Source organism: Lampetra fluviatilis, chromosome 5 (genome assembly GCF_964198595.1).
Source record: "Lampetra fluviatilis chromosome 5, kcLamFluv1.1, whole genome shotgun sequence".
NCBI lineage: Eukaryota > Metazoa > Chordata > Hyperoartia > Petromyzontiformes > Petromyzontidae > Lampetra > Lampetra fluviatilis.
The window spans coordinates 15,137,320-15,161,006 of NC_136279.1; the positions used below are offsets into that span (position 1 = coordinate 15,137,320).

Here is a 23,687-nt window from a genome sequence, read left to right on the forward strand (position 1 = left end):
AATGTGGATAATTTTATTTACAATGCAGGCGACTATAAACATATGGCATTTCAAGTAAATCTGACTCCTTGCAAGATTCTGAATGTTGAAACCAGTCAATAGTTCGTATCAAACCAATGCTGTTGATAAGTTACATTCCCAGAAAGCTGCTGGCGGGTTGTGTATAAAGTACTTTTATTTTTGTTACGTGAAAAAACTATTATTTTGTTTCATGTCCAATAGTCTTAACATTTAATTAGTGTAATCATTGATGAATAATTGCATAAGCACATGTGCATTTCTTTGGGAAGGAAGAAAGTTATACATTTTTCCCCATTGTTTGGGATTTTTCACAATAGACAAGTCTAAGAGCAATATTATATTACATCTGAATGCAGTGGCTATGAACGTTGTGTATTGACGTTTTTTTTGCTAAATAAGCATAGGCTAATATGTGGCCTAACCCGAAAACAAATATGGATCGTTGAATTGGCTGTGGCAACCTACTTTTGAGCATAAGAGTGGGTTGTTTGTGTATTCACTGTGGAATACACTCGGCTGTATTTGAGTCTCATGCTTGCTTAGCCGATTGTTACTTTTGAGTTCATACTGCCATTTCAATATGCTTGTTTATTACAATTAAATTACACCAAAACAACTCGGTGACCAAATGAGGGAGTCATTAACATCAATGACCCTGCTTTATAATTGAGAGATGTCTTGGGGAAAAAAACCTGATATCCTCCACCGTTTAATTGTCCGGGATGGAAGGCCTTTGTTAAGAGTAGGCAGATTAAGTGGATGAACAAAGTACATGGTTAAATTCATTCTGTAGCCATCCATGGGGAGATGCTATTTTAACTAGCAAACATGCTTTGTAGGGTTCCAAGGGAGCTATTATGGGTTATATATTTTCCAAGACACTCCTTAAGGATGCATCGCCTGCCTCTCCCACCCGCCCCACAGGGCAGCTCTGTGTCCTGTCTGCAGAGGCTCCTGCCGGAGGTCCCAGTGAGGTCTTCACTCAAACGAGTAAATCACTCACGCACGCACGCAGAGACTGCCGTGACAACGGAGTCAATGCACAGGCCTCTTCTTAGTCCACTGCTGAATGAGGGTTCTGCCACGCCATGGGGATCTTGGAGGTTTTATAAGCATACTTCACCATTTTGGTCAGTGTGAGTTGAAGGCATTTTATTGGTTGAGTTTAACAAACAACTGATCATTTTGACATTTGTAGGCTTTCATTTTCTTTGCAGAAACGGCAACCCTTGTGTAGTTTTATGATCCAACTAATATTGCTTTGCAGTAATGAAATGTGGTCGATTTAACCACAATGCATTGCACGAAGTTATTATACTTTCACTATATACCTGCACAAGTTGCTGTGTTGTGTCGTCACGTGGGTTTTGCTTGCTGTGTATGTGGGTCTGTATGCTAACTGTAGATGCTGTGCGTGTCGTGGTGATGGTGGTGATGGTGGTGATTGATTGTGGTGATAGTGTTGGGTGCGAATCGGAAATGTGTATTCGTAAATGGACACACATTTTGTTTCCACTTAGAAATACAAATACATTCATTTGAATGGAACGAGGTTGACTATAAGACTGAATACCATACAGTACACCTGTATAATGCAGTAGTATATCTAATAAGGTACAGTACTATACACTGGACCAATATTAGGTTGTCCTTTTTTCTACTCGAAGACTAACTCTCCACCAGCTAACTTCATCACTTAACTCCTACATTGTCACTGGCAAGGTCTACTTATCAGTGCTGTGCTTTGTTTGGTGTGTTGAGTAGTATGTCTCGTCTGTACTGTGTCAACCACAGGTGTAGAGGAGGGAGAGGACAAGAAGGTGTGGAGGTGCCAGGTGTGCCCAGCACTTTTCGAGCACGCACAGCAACTAACAGGTACCCATGCACATTGGGGCACACCTTGTAAACTATTACTATTTGTATTTTACCAGGTAAAGACCACTGAGCTATATAGCTCTTTTTCAGAAGCGACCTGGCCACAAATGATAGTTGAACGGAAGTGGCTTATCACGTGGAAATATATAATAGCCAAATACTCTAAACACACATGATTCGAAATGTGGAGGGAAAAACTGAAGGACCTGGAGAAAAATGTACGTGACCACGGGGAGAACATGCAAAGTCAAAATATACTACAGGCGTCAGGGTCGGGATCGAACCCAACGACCTGTATACCGGGCGAAGGAGTTCAAATCTCGCCACTGTGGCGCCCGCTGTTGCAAAACCTGCGCCCTATGGCCTGGGTGCGGCCCACAACTTAATTTCATACAGCCCATAACTTCACATTATACAGCCCCACAACTTAATGTCATACAGCCTGCAGACGCATTAAGCCAATCGTTTCGAAAGGCCGTAAAATGTTATCTGTAAGCTGGAAAGATGACGTTTCTTAGATTATTTACGTAATTTCATGCTTGCTTATGCTGGTGTATGTTTGTAAATATACGTGTACCTGTGCTTACACACATACATTTACAGATCACCTGGTGGTTCATCTGAACGAAGCCCCTGCCCCAGCGAATGCAGGGTCATCGTCGCACCCTAATTTACAGACCCCAGACCCTACACCGCACATGGCACCGCTTACAACATCAACACCACACCCAGTACCACACAGCGCACCGCACCCAGCACATCACACCACACCGCTCCCCGAATCACAACCTCTACCACAAACTACAACGCACACCACCCACCAACCTCCGTCCCACGTCCTGTCGCCGATAATGCCGCAAATGCTGTCGTACGCGCCGCCTGCGGTCGCTGGCCCTGCCGGGTTTGGGGCCGAATCCACTTCCGCCGCTGCTGCTGCCGCCAGCGCCAGTGCCACGTCCGAGCTCGATTCCATCGCCAGCACCGCCTTCAGCGGTGCCACCGGTCCTGGGTCGGGTTCCAGTTCGGCTTCTGGGACGACGACGCGTGTTTCGCGACATAGGAAGGCGGCCAGGCCCTACGGGGAGGAAGCGTATATGGGACTGAGGGGTGAGCATCAGCGACACTCTCGTCACCACGGACACACGCCACAGCACACGTCGCCAGCACGCACTACCTCCGCCAAACGCCGTCGACATGCGTCATGACCACATGTTTGTATTTACAACCACGCATACTCGTGCCGTGCTTATCATCAAATCACCCATAAAACACGTGTGCGTGTTGGTGTGTGGGGTGTGGAAGTGTAGTGGTTAGCACGCTGCGCTACGAATCCTGCAACCCGAGTTCGGTTCCCGCTCACGACCAATACCAGTGACAATTATTTGAACCAGTCCTGGGCCTCCCCTAAGTCGACTAAGCCTCAAATGGGTACCTGGTGCGGTGTGTAAATATAGCCACTTGGGAAGCAACGGCGACCGAGCGTGGTGGTGGCCACCCACCCCTTCATGTCCCATGCCGGCCTCTCTAACAGCCCTTTCCCCAACAGTCTGTCAAGGCTACACTCGCTCGCATGCACCATTTGCGTCGTGTGATGTCACCTATTGTGTTAGTGTCATGTACATGTGCGATGTCACCGATATGTGTTTCAGGTTATGGCGAATTGTCAGCGTCGGAAAAGGCAGATGGAGAGGGAGCAACACACACCACTCTTCGGTACGTATGCACTGCAATTGCACAACCCTGCTCTACATGCCAGGCTACGACCATCTTCCACCGTGCTTTGACCCAGGTTGCTCTTGCAAAAGAGGCAATGCTGTTTCACGTGTCTCAATGGATTCATGCCATCTTCTGGTTAGAGAAAGGATACTAACTGACCTGGCATATGCCAGCTCTTATCAGATCTCTAAGTAGGATTGAGCGAGAACTGGATAGTGCTTGGATAGGAAACCACCTTAAACCAATCAGGTGTTGTCAGCAGAGGGCAGTGCAGCAAAAGCAGCTGTACAATAACCCTGCTGTCACATTTGTTTCCCTGCCCTTGACTAACCCGCACTTATTGGTGTGTAGACATATGGTCATTCGCAGGCGTGATCTGGGAAGGCCCTCATTCAGCAGCATGTTAACGAAAGGGCTGTCCGTGTAGACGTACCCTATAAACTTTGAGGTGCCACATATGGACGGCTCGTGGGGGTTATTCTACCAAGAGATGACTGGTAGGGTGAAACACGAGTGGAATACAGCGAACACAACATGGCCCCCGACGCTGAAAGGCACACGGGAACCCAGCTGCACAGGTCCAACTCTTCCGTGTTCCTCCACCACTACATATTCCCCATTTTTTTTTCTTTGTCGCCATCTACGCCCATGTCTTCTCATTCTCAGTGAAGGTAGATTTTCTCCAGACACGGTACTCCGTCTGCAGAGAATTTTTTAAGACGAATGCTCGTATCCTTTGTGTTTCTCCAAGTTATCCTAATCAATTCTCCTGGCCCTCTCCCTCATTCGGGCCTTTGTCATCCTTTCATATGTAAACCTAAACGGTCACTCGAGTTCCTTGATTGGTGATTTATTCACTGATGATAAAGGTGAACACTTCATATTGAAACCACATTCTAGAAGCTGTGTAAACATTGCTACACTGGTGCGTGGTGTCCTTATGCTCCTTTATGCTTTCTTGTGATTTCCACACTCTGGCACATGCCTCGCCTGTATGACACAAGCTAAAGGATTCCCATAATTTACAGTAGTAAATATTCATATGCGGAAACATTGCTTGGTATTCCTTACCCCGTGCATAGGGACTTGCTCAGCTTCGTCTTTTTTAGCATTGTTATCACAATCCATCGGCAGATAGCTCGTAGGTGTCCACTTCACATTTCGTCATTTGTTTCCACTTTTCTCTGGCTCGTGCCAAATTGCTCAAGTAGTGCGCATCTCTCTGGCTCCAATCAATCTCTGATGTCTTCAGGCCATTCTCTGTTAGCTCTTCCCTCTCTTTACGGTTCCTCCCATCTTTCCAAACAACACACTTTAAGTTTTCCTGTTGTTGTCCATCCGACATTTATCCAAATAGTGCCAGTTTCATTTTCATCACTGCCTGCATCACGTTTTCTATATGCAACATTTTTCTTCTACGTTGGTTACACTTTGGGTCCAGTTTAAATGCAGTAACCTTTTTTCGCGTTATGCAGAAGCTAAAAGGCATGCCGAGTGATGTCCACTTCTCCGCAGTTGACTTCCCACTCAATTTTACCTATTTCATCGACAGCAAAGGGATGATGGACTTTATTGATCCCAGACCAGGATTTGAACTCGCAGCCTTAAGCTTGTGAGTCAAAAATTATCCTAATTTGCAGCCTTTGTCAATTCACTGCTGGATGAAGCCCCCTGCCACCACTACTTCACACCCCAATGCTGTGTCGGTCATGGGGGTTATTTGACCGTACTTGACCATGCTGGTCAGTTCGTGTTTGGTAAAGCAGTAACCCAGGACGGGTTCAGATGTCACTCACTTCTAAGTATTACGCTGTGGCCTGGAGTGCTGTACTTAATTATAAACGTTGTTTGTATACACAGGCGCAGATTCAGCAGGAAGGGGTATCGACCTCAAAGGGTCCTGCAGTGCGAGTTCTGTCAAAAAACCTTCAGCAACTGCAGCAACTTCAACCGACATGTGCGGTCACATGGTATGCATTGCCACAGACACAAATCTACAGACGGGTACCAACTGGGATGCACGTGTAGGGTCACGTGTACATAAAATTCAACAAACGTGCGTGCAACCGCATGGACACAAGAAACACATGAGCACGGGCATAATGGCAATGCATCTAATATGAGGATACGCTCATAGCATTTTGTTAAAATTTCGCACCTCCAATTAGCACGGTTGGCTATGTGCGGTGCAAAAGAAGTTCTACATACATACGTTAATGGTATCAGGTGTTTGCTTGTGACGATTATCGATTGAGATAGATGTACACCAAATGATTGTTGTGCCTTGTTCTTAAGAGTCATCACTGCGTTACTATGGGAGTGGTTGTTATAATATTGTTCTCATTGGTCAGGGGATAAGATGTTTCGCTGTGAGGAGTGCGGAAAGGACTTCACTCGGAAGGAGAGCCTCAAACAGCATGTGTCCTACAAACACAGCCGCCCCACGGTATGGGTGCATGTGTGTGCGTGTGTGCGTGTGTTCTTTGTTTTCTTTATTGGTAGGAAAGCTTTTGTGCATTTTCTTTGTTTTTTTCATAAGTGGGAAGGTTGTTGCTAATGTGAAGGAGCGTCTGTATCCAGGCAGTTTGTTCATGCACACAGTGTGCATACAGCAGTGCTATCTGGTTTTTACTTGTAGGAGAGACATCCCTTCTCACAGGTTCTCATCTGGTTTTTGAACGAGGAATATTGAATGTTTATCCAGGTAGAGTGCTCTATCATTAACGAGTAGCAGCTGCATGTTCTGCTGTGTAATGCTGCGTCACCACTTCTGCATGTTCAGCGACTCATACCTTCCAGTTTCCTGCAGTGTTGACATTGTCTATGTTGTTGCTCTAAACTTTCCACGACTAAACATTGTCTCATCTAAATTCCTTCATCTTCGGGTAACAAAATCCTTCACGTACCACACACTTGCCTTGTGTGGCTAAACGCCTAACTTCCCTTCTGTCCAGAAGCATGTAAAGCATTCACAAAGCCGTAGTTTTCGCTTCACAGAACTTTTCAGGATGATCAATAGTACCTCTGTGAAACATTTTTAATGGTGCATTGACTAATAATTCCACGTGTGCGTGTCGAGCAGGTGGACATTGAATTCCCACATCAGTGCATCGGTTGCCACAAGGCCTTCAGGACCGAGGGGGCATTGCAATTTCACAATTGTCAAACTGGTGGGTACTCCCATCATGGTACACCGGAAAACCATGCAGCAGGACACACTTCTGTACACATCTGTGCACCCATCCAGCCACATTCACTTACCACCCACTTCATACCCGGGAAAACCACACACCGCACTTTGAAGCACCACAGCACAACCCTGGGTGATGACATTACATCCACCAGAGTTCTTCAACTTGTGGCTCTTGGAGTGGCTCACCAAGAGATGTAGCTTACCGAGACATGAAGAGATGCAGATTACTGAGACGAGATCATCGAAATATAGATGCGAGAGTGCTATAGACAACAGTTAAAGATTACTGGTAAGAATGTGAGATAAACAAGAAAGACATGAGATAATGGAGACGAGAGGCATAGATTATTGCATGTACGAACGTTGTGATTTCATGACACCGTGTGATATTACACCCTCAATTAGCACAGTTGGCTACGTACGGCGCAAAAGAAGTTCAACATACATACAACACATGATGTATGATGTCATTATGTGGACTGCCGGAAAAAAAACATGGTCCGAGGTCCCCAGTGGACACCGTGGTGTGCGCGCGTGCTGTTGCTGTGTGCTGCAGATGAGCGCACCTTCCAGTGCGGGGTGTGCATGAAGTTCTTCTCCACCGGATCCAATCTCTCCAAGCACCGCAAGAAGCACGGGGAGCGACGCTTTGCGTGTGAGGTCTGCCACAAGGGCTTCTACAGACGCGACGTCATGTTGGAGCATTTGCGCCGGCATTTGGAACGTGCGTTCCACACCACACCTCGCCGCACGGCACACGCTTCACCTCGGCACATCACACGTACACAGCGTTAAGCATGAGCATCTGTGCTGGCACTCGGGTCGTGTGTACCGTGTGTCATGTTTTAGTCACAGCTTGCAAAGGGCATTATGCACATTATATAATCACAGCTCCCAGTCTCATCTCAAGGAACTAGACACTCCATTTTTTGTGCACTTTGCTTTAGTAGCCACACCCATTGCAAGAGGTATACTGGATGTGTTTTTTTGTTCCAGGTCACTGACATACCCGGCTTAAATTAAGCCCATGCGTGTATCTTGTGTAAATTCTGGTGTTTTTTTGGTGTAGGTGCTAAGCGCTGGAGCAAGGAGGATGGAGATGCGGAGACAGAGGGGCGAAACAAGTATCGCAAGGAGCCCTCGCCCTGTCCTGTGTGCAATAAGGTGACATTATGAACGTGGGCAAGGTCATCCAAACCACTGTTCAAATAATTTAGTGGTTTCATGATGAGGCGTAGGCCCAAAAACAGTGAATATGCGGTTAAATAATTTCGTCAAATTAAAAAACCCCTATTTTTGGTGAATGTTATCGTAACATATTTCTTGTTCAAAACCAACAATTTTATATTTTCATGCTGGGTGACATCATGCATTGAAAGCCCATACTGCTATTGAAGTAAATGAACACAATTCGAAACTAGGGGATAGTCCTATTTTCCTTATTTCATAGCTGATTGCAAAGTCATTATTGCAGCTTCATTAAAGTCAGAATGAATCTGTAGGTATTGGAAAAAATCAATACCTCTTGATTTATTACCGTGTATGCACGTTGAACAATCGTTAATTCAGAGTCAGGAAAAGTGGTTTCCATTGATCTGCGAAAAAACCCAACTCCAGCCAGCAGAAAACCGCGAGAGTTTGGTTGTCATCCGCCAATCTCCACTCGTTGATTTGTTAAGGTCTGTTGTCTCAATGCTATGCTGTAGATAACCGAGAGATTGAATTGATGGTGTCCATCGTACAGGTGTTCTCCTGTCGCAGTAACATGAACAAACACCTGCTGACTCACGGAGACAAGAAGTACGCGTGCGAGATCTGTGGTCGCAGGTTCTACCGCGTGGACGTCCTTCGAGACCACATCCACGTGCACTTCAAGGCAAGCACACCGCCCCACGTGCAGTGAACATATCGCACTCTCTATTCTTACACCAAGCACACTGCACATTACATCACACGCCAATACACTGTATAACGCGTGCTGTACCCTTGGTATCGTTCGTTCGTTTCTCAATCCACTTGTCTTGGTGAGGGTCGCGGTGACAGCATGTTGAGTAGGGCGATCGAGACCTCCCTTTCCCTGGCGACAGATTCTAGCTTTTCCTCGGGAATTCCCAGGCGTTCTCAGGCCCGCCGAGCGACATAGTCCTGCCAGCGTGTCCTGGGCCGGTCCCAGGGTTTTTGCCCAGTATTGTGCAACTACGTATGTATGTTGAACTTCGTTTGCACCGTACGTAGCCAGCCGTGCTAATCGGAGGTGCTGGAAATAATAATAACTATATACACGTGCAGCCCTTTAAGTATATCTACTGCTTGATGAAGACTCCCCACACAACGTGCAGATTCTGTGGGTTATTTGACTGTATGTCGCCACGCTGGTCTGGGAGCAGAAATAATGTCACATAGTACAGTGCAACGATGGGTTTTGCTTCACTTACCTCTGTTGATAATTAATTCACTGTGTAACAAAAAAATTATTTTGTTCCTGGGTACTAAGTGTTATTTCCTAATTGCTTATGCCTCAAAACTACAGAAGATGGCTATTATTCCCCACAAACTTCGCTTTTGTGACCAGGACACAAAAGCAAAGTTAATAATCCACTCCATTAATAACACTGTGTAACAATTATTTTTTTTCCTGGGTAGTAAGTGTTATTTCCTATTGCTTATGCATCAACACTACAGAAAATGGCTATTATTCCCCACAAACTTTGCTTTTGTGATATTTTGAAATGTACCTATTTTCAATGAGAAAACGTGTGCATTTGTGTCTTTCGTTCACATAAAGTCCTGGTCACAAAAGGCATAAGCAATAAAAAAATAACACTTACTACCCAGGAACAAAAATTGTGTTACATAATATAATGCAAGCCTGCCAGTCGCCCATCCAAGCACTATCGAATCTTAATGCAGCTTGGCTTTCGAGATATGATGCTTTCAGGCGCATCCTGGGTGATTTGGTCATAGTTCTCGTTTAACATATCATTAACATACACTACACCAAGTGCAGTACGCATCGCATCACACCACCACCACCATGCATACCACACCACACGGGCATCCTTTGTTTCACACAACTATGCGCTGAACAATAATCCACGCTACCCACCATTTCCTGCATACCGCACAGTCACCGTAACACGGCACAACGAATCAAGTGGTTGCCCACTCGAAAAAGCGTGGGGGCGTTGATCATCTCCTGTTTTCATTCCTGAGCCAAGTCACGCTTCTGTGACATGGGCGAACTTATTCACACAATAACCACTGCCGGTTGTTGTCCTTCCCCCGCACCTCCGATTAGCACGGTTGGCTACGTACGGTGCGAAAGAAGTGCAACATACTGTACATACATACGACCAAGTAGTGCTCATTATGTCGACCGCAGCAAAATTTGAACCTTTCACACACTCATAACACCGTGCCACCTGGCGAGGTCGCCCGCTTACATTGTATAGAAGTGTTAATAGTATTTGTATTAACAACCTAGCTAGCTATATTGTGTCCATGTCTATGTGCAGTTAATTGTGTGGTTAGGTGCGTGTGAGGGAGGAGAGTAGGGAGCGGTGGTGGAGTGGTTAGCATGCAACGCTACGAACCCGGCGACTGGAGTTCAATTCCCGCTCACAACGAATATCTTATCTTCACGTAATTTATATAGCGCCTTGATGAAAGCGCTTTCTAGAGAAGTAAGAATGGTACATATGAATGTAATGGTGGAGATGAGGAGACTAAAATAGATGAGAGGAAGTAATGGATGAATCTCTGATGTGTGAATTAGGTAAAAACTAAATTGATTAAACGAAATGATGATGAATAAATTGGATGGATGGGGAATGAGTGGTAGCCATTTAATGGTATTTTGAAGAGGGAGCAGGAACAGTGGTGGTTAGAAGCGGGAGTTTGGGGTCGTGGGTTGAGTTAACGGAAAAAAAACGAGTTTTGGGGGAAGAGCGGAAACTAGTAAGCGAGAATGACTGCTTAATGTGGAGGGGAAGTTTGTTCTAGTGGAGGGGGGCAAGATTCCTGCTCACGACCATTATCAGTGGTGAATATCTGAACTGGTCCTGGGCTTCCACGAGGTTAAGTGCAGTATGTAAAGTTCAGCAAGTGTTCGCTAACAGAACTGGCCACAACAGTCTGTATGGCTAAACTCTATGTGCTTGGTGGGAGGAGAGAAGGGTTGTTTTGTATAAGCTGTGTGCGAGTGGGTATGCATGCATGCGGCTGCAGGACATTGCTCTGATGGCCGACGGGGAACGTGACACGTTCATTAGTCAGCTGGGCATCCAAGCTGACGAGGACGGACCACCCGGAGATTCCCATGAAGACGCACCCCACAAATACAACTGCAAGCGCTGTCAGGTGCTGGCCGGCGGGTGGGGAGATGGAATACAAAGGGTCTATGATAGACATGTAGTCATTCACCCAGTGCCACCCCTCCATATGATTTGATGAATTGTTACAATTCAGGGTCACAGTTGTAGGAATTGATTGATGCGTGTCTTGTTTGTCCTGTTATTTTGTTTCGTGTCTTGTTCTCTTTTGTTTGGTCTGGTTTATTCCGTTAACCAAAAGCTTCATTTGCATATAATCAGCATAAATCCTAAACTTGAAATTCAACGCTTGTGTCATGAGCTTATGAATCAATTAATAATCACAGGCCGAGTGCTTGTTATACTATACAGGTGATTCCTATCAAGGATAAAACAGGTGTACAGTTGTCTTATCGTCCTGCTGTTGCTGGCTAAAACATTGGTCTAAAACAAGGCAGCGTGCAATTATACAGGCAGCAAGGTGATGTCATTTGACAATGCAAGATATAATGGGAGGACTGATCCGATGGTAGAAATTGTGCCTATTATTATAAACCATCACACGAACTCCAGTCATCTTCGCTGCGGCTTTTGGCTGCCATCTAACAAAGATGGGTCACTGCATCGCACGCTTTCATATGCACTTCTGCGGCGCTTTTCCGATATTAGTAAGCCACTAGAGCTGTGCACTTTTAAATAATCTAGATTTGAAACTCATTTTTTTAGAACTGCTTTTTGTGTTTAGTTTGTTGGCCTTCCCCCGGACCTCCGACATTTGGCTACGTATGCTGTGAAAAAAGTTAAACATCATACATACATTTACAAATCTGCTTTTGTATGTATTATGGTTTTTGGCTTCCAGAATGCACTTTTCTGTCTTGGAGAAATAGGCAACTTGGTGTGGTGCTGGCCACACTACTTGATGAATGCTTGCTAACAGCACTTTGTCCCCGCAGTCTGGTAGAGGCGATACGAGGGAGAACTTTCCGTTTGTTTTGCGTGCACACACAGCTGACGTTTGCACGTGGCGGGGAGTACCTGAGCCACATCATGGAGATCCACAAAGAGCGTGGGTTCTGCTGCGACATCTGCGGCCGCCGCTTTGCGCTCAAAGCCACGTACCACGCCCACATGGTGATCCATCGCGACCGACTGCCCGAGTCCGACCCCACTGTGCACAAGTACGGCACACTGTCGCACCACGTCGCACTGCTGTTGTACCAAACACTGCCACCGGCACTGTACCGCGCCACGCTGTGTCGCCATTTACCAAACAACACGACCGGCATGACGCCGCATCACACCACTCCGTGTCATAATTTACCAAACACCACACCATGCACCGCCACAATTTTTCATACACACCCAGCGTGGCACCACGCACCGTAAATGCGTCATGTGAAGAGATGGACGCCTGCCATAGAAATGTGGAATTTACACCACTTAGAGCTACCTCACATCCTGGTGTCGCCGAGACAGTCTTGGTCTTGAAAATGCTGTTCTGGTCTCCCAAAGAATTTATGAAACCTCAGGAGTTTGTTCCTAATTTAACATTTTATGGCCTCATGCTTGACTCATTATTGACCAATGAGCGGGCCTACCTCTATAGTGGGTGGCGTATTTGTTTTATTAGTACAATTTTAGCTCCCTATTGCTCAACCATGTTATGTATGCTGATGATCTGGTAATTGCTGCTCACTCAGAGGAGGAGTTGGAGGTGCTGCTGCTGAACCTGGAGCTTGCCACTAAGAGGTGGGGCCTTACCATCAGCCCCACCAAAACTAAGCACCTGCCTGGGTATTTTGTACCATCGGACACTCTGCCCCCACAACTCCAAATTGGTTATAGGGCAGTTGTGAAGAGAGTGGAGAGTTTCCCATACCTGGGCAGTGTGCTCGTGACCGGCTCTGGTTTAACAGTAGAGGTCTCACTCCGAATCAGTCAAGCGGCATTATCTTTACATTGGTTGCGTAATGCTGTATGAAAGCTACCTGGTCTGTCGCTCCACATGAAGCTTCAAGTCTTCTCGGCCACAGTCATTCCCTCCCTTCTCTATGCTTGCGAAACGTGGATCCCCCCAAATAGAACATCTTCGCCGGTTAGAAACATTTAGGCTGGCCTACCTAGAATCCATCCTGGGTTTAACCATCGGTGAGCTCCTTCGGCAGGCAAGGCTGCGTTGGCTGGGTCATGTAGCCCGCATGCCCAGCCACTGCATGCCTGAACAGCTTTTGTTCGGCCGGATCGAGGAGGCTAAACGGGCGCGGCATGGGCTTGAGAAACGATGGAGTGATGTGGTATAGGAGGATGTGGAGCGGAGTGGAATTGCCGATGACTGGTACCAGCGGTGTCAAGATCGGCCTCTGTGGAGGAGGCTCGTGAAGGACGCTACTGGGCAGTTGGAGGCAGTCGCCCTCCAACAACAACGGAGGGGGGAGGAGCGACGCTCACAACAACGAGCAGAGCGCCGGGTGACTAAAGCACAGCAAGTTGGCACAGTAGGGGGCACAGGTGGTGCATCAGCCAGTCGTTTCGGTCAGTCGTACTATGGCATCTGGGTCTGCCCCATGACCTCCTGCCAGCGGGCGTTTGACACTTCACGTGGCCTCAACGTGCACATAGCCTGGCACAAGCGTCGTGGTGATGTCACCGACACTTCGTGGCGAATGACGGTTGTTGTTCTTGTATTTCTTTTATAAGAGAGAGACGAAAGTTTATTCTTTTATGGTTATTGTTGCCTTCTTTGTGGTTCCAGATACATACACCCATGTGAATTGTGTGGAAGGATCTTTAACAGCTCCGGGAACCTGGAACGACATCGTGTCATACACACAGGTACTGTACATGGGTGCACAAAGTGGCATTCACATTGGAATTGACATGGGGGTGGCTAAAATACACAATTATCCATGCATTACCTACTAATGTACAATGTCGGTTGGCATGGTGGGGGGTGTGTGTGTTACCTTCGATCGACTCAGCCTTAAATAAGTACCTGGTGCGGTGTGTAAACATCAGCACCAAGGTGACAAGGGTGGTCGGGCGTGGTGTTGGCCACCCACTCCCTCGTTTGCCGTGCTGACCTTCATAAGGTGCCCACGATCAGCATCTGCTCAAAAAGTCTGTTGTGGCTATAGGGGGGATCTGTTTGTCTGCAGGAGAAAAGACACACGGATGCGATGTGTGCGGGAAGTGCTTCGCAAGAAAGGACATGCTGAAGGAGCACATGCGTGTGCACGACAACATCCGGGAGTACCTCTGTGCAGAATGTGGAAAGGGTACTCACGAGAGCACCTAGAGCACGCACAAAACACTCGCACCACACAGGAGAACTCTAACCCACAGTGATGTGGGGAACAGACGTCGCAGTTCCTATCATCATCCATGCGGTTATCTGAAATTTGCTTCGCTAATCCACGGCTCTACTCAGCCTAAAATGAGTACCTGATGCGGAGCGTTAACGCGAGAACTTAGGTGACAAAAGTAACCGGGCGTGGGTTAGCCGCACCATCCCCTCGTGCATTGTGCAAGCCTTCATAGGTGCTCACTAACAGATGCTCCCCCGACATTGTAAATTGGCTATATAGGGGATCTTTGTCCTGTCACTTGGTGTACATGGTGTGTATGTTATTTTCAGGTATGAAGACAAAACACGCTCTGCGCCACCACATGAAGCTGCATAAGGGGATCCGGGAGTTTGCCTGTGAAATCTGTGGCCGGGCCTTCAGTCAAAAGGTCAACATGCTCAAGCATATGCGACGCCACTCTGGTACGAATTCCTTCCATCACAGCACCATAAGCAGTCCACCCCAGCCCACGTTATAACAACAGTAATATGCGGCCCTTTTGTTCATCCACTGCTGGTGGATGAAGGCCTACCAACGGCATGTTATGAGTTACTTGGCCAGAGCTCGCCACACTGGTGGGTGCAGTATGGTGAAGTTGGGAAGGTGTAAGGAGCAGTTGAGATCTGACTCATCACTGATATTGGTCGTGGCTGGGTTTTGACCTCAGCTCATCAGGTTCAAAGTGCACTCTTTCAACACGACACAATGCGCAAACCATTGCATCACCGCTCCCACAATAATAGCACTCCATATCACACCACATCTCGCCACGGCATTCCACACACCACTGAACACTTGTTTAACTCAACACATCTCACTTATGGTCTAGTGGTTGTGCACTAATTAGCACATTGCACTACAAATCTGGCAACCAAAGTTCCATTTCCAGTGGCAAGTAATAAAGAAATTAGTTCCCCCTTCAACAACCGGTCCTGACCAGTGTGGTGATGTATGGTCAAACAGTCTCTGTAACCAATATGGTGTAGGGAGACCTTAAGTGAGCACTGGATGGACAAAGGGTCGTGCGTTTACATCGAACATATATTGCACACCACACTGCATCACCCCACATTGCATCTGTCCATTTCAACCATGCCACATTATGCCGCAATACACCAAAGCGCACACCCACTCCACAACACGATGCCTTAACACCAACCACCACTCTGGAACACAGGCCTATGCACAACACCACTCTCGCTCAACTGCAACACACCGCTTTATACAATCCACACGCAAGCTCCATGCTAGAACACTACGCTCAATCCCTCATCAGTGCTTCGCGGGTTTCATTTTACCGGACTAGACTGCAATTATTGACAAAAACTCAACATACTCATCGACAACACTGCCTTGAAATTAAATCTATAATCGGCGACATTAATGTGCTATGAACATGGCCCATTGTCCGAAACGTCACCGATTGTATATTTTTATTTGAAGGCAGTGTTGTTGACGAGCGTGTTGTGTGTTTTTCCTCATTGCGTTTGCACCACTGCCAATGCAGCAGCAGCATCACCACATAAGTTGTTCAATTGTTGCGGGTGGCGTGCTACGTCGTGTGCACCCCGGTGCGGTGGAATTGTGCCGTCGAGACCTGGCTCCGTACCGTGTGTGAGGTGCAGGTACCAAGGACTACATGTGCGAGCTGTGTGGGAAAACCTTCTGTGAGAGGAACAGCCTGGAGGTGCACAAGTTGGTACACACGGGTAAGACACATGCCACCCCTGCGTGATGCGCACTTCAAACACCGTGAAGTAGAAGCACCCATTCTGGATTGTAGGGGGAATATTGCCTCGTGTCTAACCCAGGGGCTGCCCTGGCATGGCTATGCCCACTTGTTTAGTCTGCGAAAACCAAGCTAAACTTGGAAATACTTTTCACATAGAGGTAACCATTAAGCTGCAGAGTGGAAATTACTTTGTAAGGTTTTCTGCTGTGAATTTCCATTGATTTGGCCATTTTCTCACAAATAAACCTTATGGCAGTACCCCGGGGTGTCATAGTACCCCGGCTCTCGCATATTGTCCGTGATGCAGTCATTTTTAGTCTGTTGATAGTCAGCGATGCGGCAATGGACTCATCTCGACGAGCTGTACACGATGCACCACTACGGTGCGTACGAGCATTCAGGGTTTCGGCGCAATCGTCCTCGCTGCGTTTCAATATCGCGGAGTAGCACCACTGATTTCGGATTGATTGGTACCCCAGTCGCGGAGTTAAGTACACCCCTGGAAAAAATAGTGTTCCAGAAATAAAATATTTAATTGCCTCGGCCATTTTTTTTTATTATTTGGTACCCCGGGGTACCGCCATAAGGATCAAGTGAATTACTGTTGAGTACTTGAGGCCCCTATAAAGCTATGACCATCACTGCTTCATTAATGTAAAAAATATCAGTTCACCTTGCAAATGAATGGACTCACCTGCTCCACATGAATTAATTATTTGTGTCAGTTGCGCTCTGACTTGAATTATGAATCACAGGCATGTCAACTCACCTTGTGCATCCCGAGCAATCGCTCCAGAGTTACAAAGAAATGTGCGGCTGATTTGTGTCCTCGTGTTTTTCCTCGTGTGCACCAGTTGGGAAGCAGTTTGAGTGCACTTTGTGTCAGCGAAAGTTTGTCACGGAGTACATGCTGCACAAGCACGAGCAGCTCACCCACCAGCGCGTGGAGGCACGCGCTTGCGACGCCTGTGGGGCAAAGGTGTCCACGCGCGCCTCCCTCACGCGCCACCTCAAGCGCAAGCACCCTGAGGTGTGGCTTGCCCCGCATGCACACATCTACACACGCACACACCCGCACACACCCACGCACGCACGCATGCATATGCCCACACACGTCCACACACGCCCACACACGCACACGCCCACACACGCACACGCCCACACATGCACACACCCACACGCACACAACAACAACCGCCATTCGCCACTAAGTGGCGGTGACATCACCACGACGCTTGTGCCAGGCCATGTGCACCTTGAGGCCACGTGAAGTGTCGAACGCCACCTGGCAGGAGGTCACGGGGCAGATCCAGGTGCCACGGGTCGACTGACTGAGATGACACACACGCAGTCACATGCGCTCATGTACACACTCATTCACTCACGCGCTCACACACTCACGCACACGCTCGCACAAACCAGGCACAGGCAAGCACACCCCGTCTGCCATGCACACTTTCAACACAACGCTTGCGCCCCACAAGTAAGAAGCACCTGGGTTTGATTCCTGACTTGGGCACGCTTCTCTATGGTTTTTGTATGTTCTCCCCCTGTTCTACATAGGTTTCCTTTGCGTTCTCCAGTTTTCTCCCATAGCAAAAAAATATACAATGTATCTCGTATTGGCCAAATGTCCCAATGCTGAAAAATCACCTGCAAATTTCTGAATTGGGATTACAAATATGAACATTGCCCCCCTACTGCAAAAACTTGGCAGGACCCTTCTGAAGAAGAGTCTTGAAACTCGGTGAGGCTTTTCCTTGGTAAGCAAATATAATAACAATAATATGACGACCTCTTGCCCTAGCGCTTGTGGGTTTCCCACGCCTGTTTTAGGATCGCTACCCAACATAAGTAGCACCACCCCACACTTGTTTGGGCAGCGTGACACCTTGCGCACACGTATTCTATTTTACATCTCCACGTGCAATCCACGTACAAGCGCCATAGTCATTGTGTGTACAGCTAAGCTTCAGAGCTTCACCACTTATAACCTGCACACAGCATTATACCCACCACTCCCACGACAAACTCCTATGCAAGCGTTGTGCAATGACTATTTTGGCCTTGAACATTTGGCATCTCTGGCTATATAAAGAAGGGCGATTGCCCGAAACGTCACCGATTAAATACGTATTTCCTTTTAAGACGGTGTAAGTAAATCAATGGGTTTTTTTACAACTTATTTGGGCATTGCCTGTAATTTTCATTGTATTTATGTTAATATGGTGCATCTTTCTTCTATCTAGAGGCACAATTCACTCTGACAATTCACACTGGTTAAACCTGCAAAATACGGGCGCGAGAACAATTTTTGTCATGGCTGTTTAATGCTGCTTTATCATTTACCACCGTAAACGGGATAGTCTTGATTGGTGTGTATGATGTGTAATGCGGTGTGTGCGTCTGTCTTTGTTCGTATGTCGTGGTGGTTTGTAGTTGGTGCATATTCACTTTGCTCAGGGGCAGGACCTGGAGAACACACCCACCATCACCATCGTGCCGGTAACCACACCAGCAACACTGATTCTACCACAGCACGTCGCCTTGAACACCCACCACTCCAGCCACACCACTCTTAACAGCATTACACGTGCCACATTGTAACAGGATCTGCGCCAGTCCTACCTCCCTACAGGAAATAATACAGTACATGGAAAAATAAATCCAAACTGGTTTTTACATTGCCACAGTACGGATTTATTTCAAGAATTCGGGTGGATATGATACGGTTGTTATATTTCACAATGGATTTGAAATACGGTAAGTCCTCGCTTGAACGCGTGTTCACGCAACACGTTTTCGTTAAAATGCGGTTCTTCCATGAGGCAACACTTTTTGCACAACGTGGAAAGCGCTCATTATACAGCGGAACGCGTCTGTTATAACACGGAACACACCTGTTATAACACGGAACATGTCTGTTATCACATGGTTTCTGAGCGGTCGATGACGAACTACTTTTTTGAGTTGCGCTGCTGAGCGGTATGATATAGTACGCGGAATGAAACAGTAACGCGGCGCCATATCCTATGTTATTTGTCCCAACATCTTACTGCGTGTGCGTATATATTTTATCTCGCCAAACTTTATCATTACATTATTTATGGGGAAATAGTTTTCGCTTAATGCGGCACTTTTGAGGAATGCATTTTTACGAACACTTACTGTAAGGTATATGAGAGTTATATGTAACTTAACATTTGGAAGTTATGAATTGCACTAACCGAAGTTAATAAATAAAAAAGCCTGCGAGATTAACTTCACGGAGCCTCAAATATATGCAAATATTACTTGATGGGATCTGAACATTCATTTCAGTGACAAGAAAACTACCGTTCCCAACTTTTACAATATATTTCAGAGTTCTGTAATGTTGCTCAAGACAATTATTTATTTTGGCTGGTTTTCTAATGGGGTAAGTTCTTTCCCAAAGAGCAACAACATTTTTATACGAAACATTTCCACTAATATATCATCTTCAGGATAATTATTGTGACAGACGAACAGGGCCAATGCATTGATGCTTTCAACCTTAGTTGGAAAGTGTAAAGAATGCCTTTGTCTTTGTGCCGTGTGTCCACACTTGTGTACCAGATCACGATAGTGTAGTGGTTAGTGCATGGTGCTACGAACCTGGCGACCCCAGTTCGATTCCCGCTCATGGCCAACACTCGTGACAATTATCTGAACTCAGCCTCAAATGGTGTGGTGTGTAAACATCGTCACTGGGGAGACAAAGGCTGCCAGTTGTTGTGCTCGCCTCCTACTCCCTCGTGTGTCTTGTTGGCCTTCATAGGTTGCTCACTAACAGCACTTACTCCTACAGTCTGTTAAGGCTATACAGGTGATCTTTGTGTTTGTTCCAGACACAGCTGACTACACTACAAGAGGAAGATGACCCAGCAGCCTCGTCCCCTGGCACCAAGCTTGAGATGCACACCACTGAAACCACTCACCAGGTCAGGGCATCACCGCCTGCAAGAGTGTGTGTACGTGTGTATGTGTGTACGTGTGTGTGTATGTGTGTACGTGTGTGTGGGTTTGTCTTTTCGGGAGTCGTGCACTGCGAAATGAACCTGGTCACCCAGGTTCGATGCCCAACCACGGATAATATTGGTCGAAGAAGAGTTTTGTTCGGAGATGAATCCTCTCATTAAAGATAATTGATGTACATGCATTTAAAAAATTCCAAATATAGTCACTGTTCATTGTGTACAAACCTTCGTAACAATATGCTTCTCTGGAGGTTTTTATATTGGGAGGGATAGATACAACAGGATTAGATTATTTTGTGGCTTTTCAGCAGCAGACTTTGTCATGCTCCTCACCATCTCGAACACCTGGTAGAGACTCCAGCTGTCTGGGGAGAAATCGCTTGTTTAGATTTGTGATGGTAAGCTGGGCTCTGGGTGGTGTTCCAGATGGTTCGGTGCATTTTTACCATTGTTTTCATTCTTTTAGGTGGTGGTTACAGTGACCGAATCCATCCCGGAAGGGAGCGTGACCTGCGAAGATGGAAGCATGACCTGTGACAACGGGGGTGTGGGCGCTGACGAGGGGGATGTGGCTTGCAGGGAAGTGGGTGTGGCGTGCGGAGAGGCTGGCGTGGCCTCCACTATGGTAGGGGTGTCACTGGAGAGCGCCATCCTGGCCACGCTGGACATGGTGCAGCGTGCGGGCGGCTCCATTCACATCACCCCCGCACACAGCATCACAAGCTCGCTGGGGCAGACCATGGCATCGCTGGAGCAGCCCGTCACCTACACGAGCTCGTCAGGCATCGTGTCGTTACCGGGGCAGAATGTCACCTACACTATTAGCCCGTCGTCTGGGGCTGTAACCTTCACGAGCGCGGCCGGCGAGCTACCATCTCCGGGCCATTCGACCGTGCTGGCGCCGTCGCCGACGCTGTCGTGCGGGGGGGGGCATTGCGAGAAAATACGCTCGCAGGGGAACTCCGGCACGGACATGGATGACGAGGACGCGAGTGTGCTTGCCTGCGCTCGCCACGACGCCGACGTGCTCGTACTAAAACACGGCGGCGCCGGCGTGCTCTCGCACAACCGGACCAAGGTTGTGCTCGTGCACAGGGACACGGACGTGCATGTGCTCGGACAAGCGGGTGCAGATGTGCACGTGCACGCGCATGGCAGCGCTGACGCACGCTCGCTTTCGCACGGGCACGAGGACCCGCAGGAGCTTGCCAGCACGCCATGGGTAACGCATGGTGGGGAAGATGATGACGATGATGTTGTTGAAGATATTGATGATGTTGATCAGCATGGTCAACATGAACATATGGAGTAGGATGTGTATGTGTGATGTGTGTGTTTCTGTTGTGATTATTGCTGAATGAGTGATGGTGAGGTGCTGTATTTTGTGTGTGAGTTAATGTCATTTAGTGTAATATGGGTTGTGTGGTGCATCTGTCAGTCTAACTCAATCAACCCATAACACTTGGGTTTGACCGATGATCTGCCAGCCTCAAAGTGCATCTATGCTTGCACTAGCGCAGTGGTGACGTTACCTGGCTGCAAATGTCGGCTGTTGTAGAGAGGTTGTATGTATGTTGAACTTATGTCGCACCGTACGTAGCCAGGGGAAGGATCTCGACCTGTATGTGGATATAGTATGCCTTGGGCCTTAATGCCAGCTACCCTCTTATCATATCCATAAAAAATATACCTAAGCTGGAGAGTATTTGATCATGTTAATGGATTTTGTATCAGATCAAATTACGTTAATTTAAAAGTGAGGTTTTTTGCAGAACTGTGTCCTGAATCTGGCCCATGGTTCTTATGAAACATGTGGTCTGTATAAAGTTCGTAAATCATTTAAATAAAAAGTCGTTTGTATAGCCAAAATTATGTGTATTTTTGAGCAGCTTCAAATTATATTGTATTAGGATTTGAGGTTTTAGGTCGTAATATGTACCTTTGTAATGTGCCTGTGACATTTTAGCTGCTGCATGTCACTTTGTTGAAGTGTCTCTGGGCATGGCAGCGGTCTTCATATTTGCTGAAGTATTGATTATAATTGTGGCATAATAGCACATAGAGCATCGTCTAAATAAATGTTTCATAGCACAATAGCAGCCCATTGGAATGTCGCATGTGCATCACAGTGCGAGTGGTAGGTTGTCAGAGGGAATGGAATATGTTGAAATAGTGGATCACAAACAGTCGTTTCTTGCAGAATGGAATAAAGGGGTGCAAATGGGATACTGGAAGCTCACTATTTACGAAATTCAAGGAGAGGTTCATTATTTTATTTTTTATAATGTATTTTTGTGAACACTTTATAACGCTATAAATATGTCACTACATATTATTTGGGTCTTTCGGTAAAGTCACGTAGATAGGTTCAAAGAAAATAAAAAATAAAACTACGTTTCAATCACAACACAAGCGTCCTGATGACGATCGCTTGTGTTGTGATAGAAACGTCGTAGTTTTTTGTTATTTTTGTTATTTTCTTTGAACCTATCTACGTCACTTTACCGAAAGACCCAAAGAATATGAATTCCTGCAGTCACGAAAGCTTTAAGTCCAGATTTATGTCACTACATTTAATTACATTTCTTTCAAATGTTAGATATCCACCAGCACATTGTTGACAATGATTTGAAGCGGAAAATGGCCAAAGGAACCTCGACGTTGCTAGATTTCGCAATATATAAATTAAAAAGATGTCAAAAATGGCACTATTGCACATTTTACCATATTTTACACGAAGCCACCCGATGCAAGAACCCTAATTACATACCAAGAACCGCTTCAAAATGTGCTTAAATGTCCTCGTCCCAGTCTCATCCTTGTTTTGATTCAAAAGCGTCTGTGTAGTCTTAATTGTGCCTGCTCTTTCTTGACGTTTTAATTAACAGGCTTTTATTTTAAACCGATTTAAAATATATATATAAACAGGCCCAGACGTATGGCACCTATGGGGGTGTTTTGTTTTCGTTCTTTCCGAGGGGGGGGGGTCCAAAGGGTGGAGGGAACTGATGGGAGGGTGGGGGCCAGAGTGGATGGAATTTTGTGGCCTTTTGCGAAGGGGCGGCCTCGTCTGGATTCGAATTGGGGAGGAGGGGTTTGAGAGGGGAGTGATTGAAGGAGATGAGCGAGGAGTTTGAGGGTGGAGTCATTGAAGGAGGGAGGGGGAGGGGTTTGAGAGGGGAGTGGTTGAAGGAGAATGGAACACCTTCGCCGGTTAGAAACATTTAGGCTGGCCTGCCTACGATCCATCCTGGGTTTAACCAGGCTGGATTGTGTGAGGAGCTCACAAATCCTTGAAAGATATGGACAAAGTCCCATTAGTGAGCTCCTCCGGCAGGCAAGGCTGCGTTTGCTGGGCCATGTAGCCCGCATGCCCAGCCACCGCATGCCTAAACAGCTTTTGTTCGGCCGGATCGAGGGGGCTAAACGGGCGCGGCACGGGCTAGAGAAGAGATGGAGTGATGTGGTACAGGAGGACCCGGAGCTGAGTGGAAT

At 46.8% G+C, this 23,687-nt stretch overlaps 1 protein-coding gene across 2 annotated transcripts in view; it reads left to right on the forward strand.

Moving 5' to 3' along the window:
• Positions 1-22,383, forward strand: part of PRDM15 (PR/SET domain 15) — a 29,745-nt gene extending 7,362 nt beyond the window's left edge. The window contains exons 7-26 of one of the 2 annotated variants that reach the window (XM_078856908.1): positions 946-1,011; positions 1,816-1,896; positions 2,500-3,003; positions 3,546-3,609; positions 5,473-5,582; positions 5,964-6,058; positions 6,695-6,782; positions 7,362-7,529; positions 7,875-7,969; positions 8,550-8,681; positions 11,033-11,164; positions 12,127-12,296; positions 13,871-13,950; positions 14,274-14,393; positions 14,753-14,884; positions 16,088-16,171; positions 17,049-17,224; positions 18,634-18,699; positions 20,064-20,156; positions 20,659-22,383. In XM_078856908.1, the coding sequence (XP_078713034.1) occupies positions 946-1,011; positions 1,816-1,896; positions 2,500-3,003; positions 3,546-3,609; positions 5,473-5,582; positions 5,964-6,058; positions 6,695-6,782; positions 7,362-7,529; positions 7,875-7,969; positions 8,550-8,681; positions 11,033-11,164; positions 12,127-12,296; positions 13,871-13,950; positions 14,274-14,393; positions 14,753-14,884; positions 16,088-16,171; positions 17,049-17,224; positions 18,634-18,699; positions 20,064-20,156; positions 20,659-21,504 (3,302 nt within the window). In that variant the 3' untranslated portion in view covers positions 21,505-22,383. The remainder of the gene's footprint in view (positions 1-945; positions 1,012-1,815; positions 1,897-2,499; positions 3,004-3,545; positions 3,610-5,472; positions 5,583-5,963; positions 6,059-6,694; positions 6,783-7,361; positions 7,530-7,874; positions 7,970-8,549; positions 8,682-11,032; positions 11,165-12,126; positions 12,297-13,870; positions 13,951-14,273; positions 14,394-14,752; positions 14,885-16,087; positions 16,172-17,048; positions 17,225-18,633; positions 18,700-20,063; positions 20,157-20,658) is intronic. The other variant, XM_078856909.1, reaches the window with a different exon arrangement.
• Positions 22,384-23,687: the final 1,304 nt, after the last annotated feature.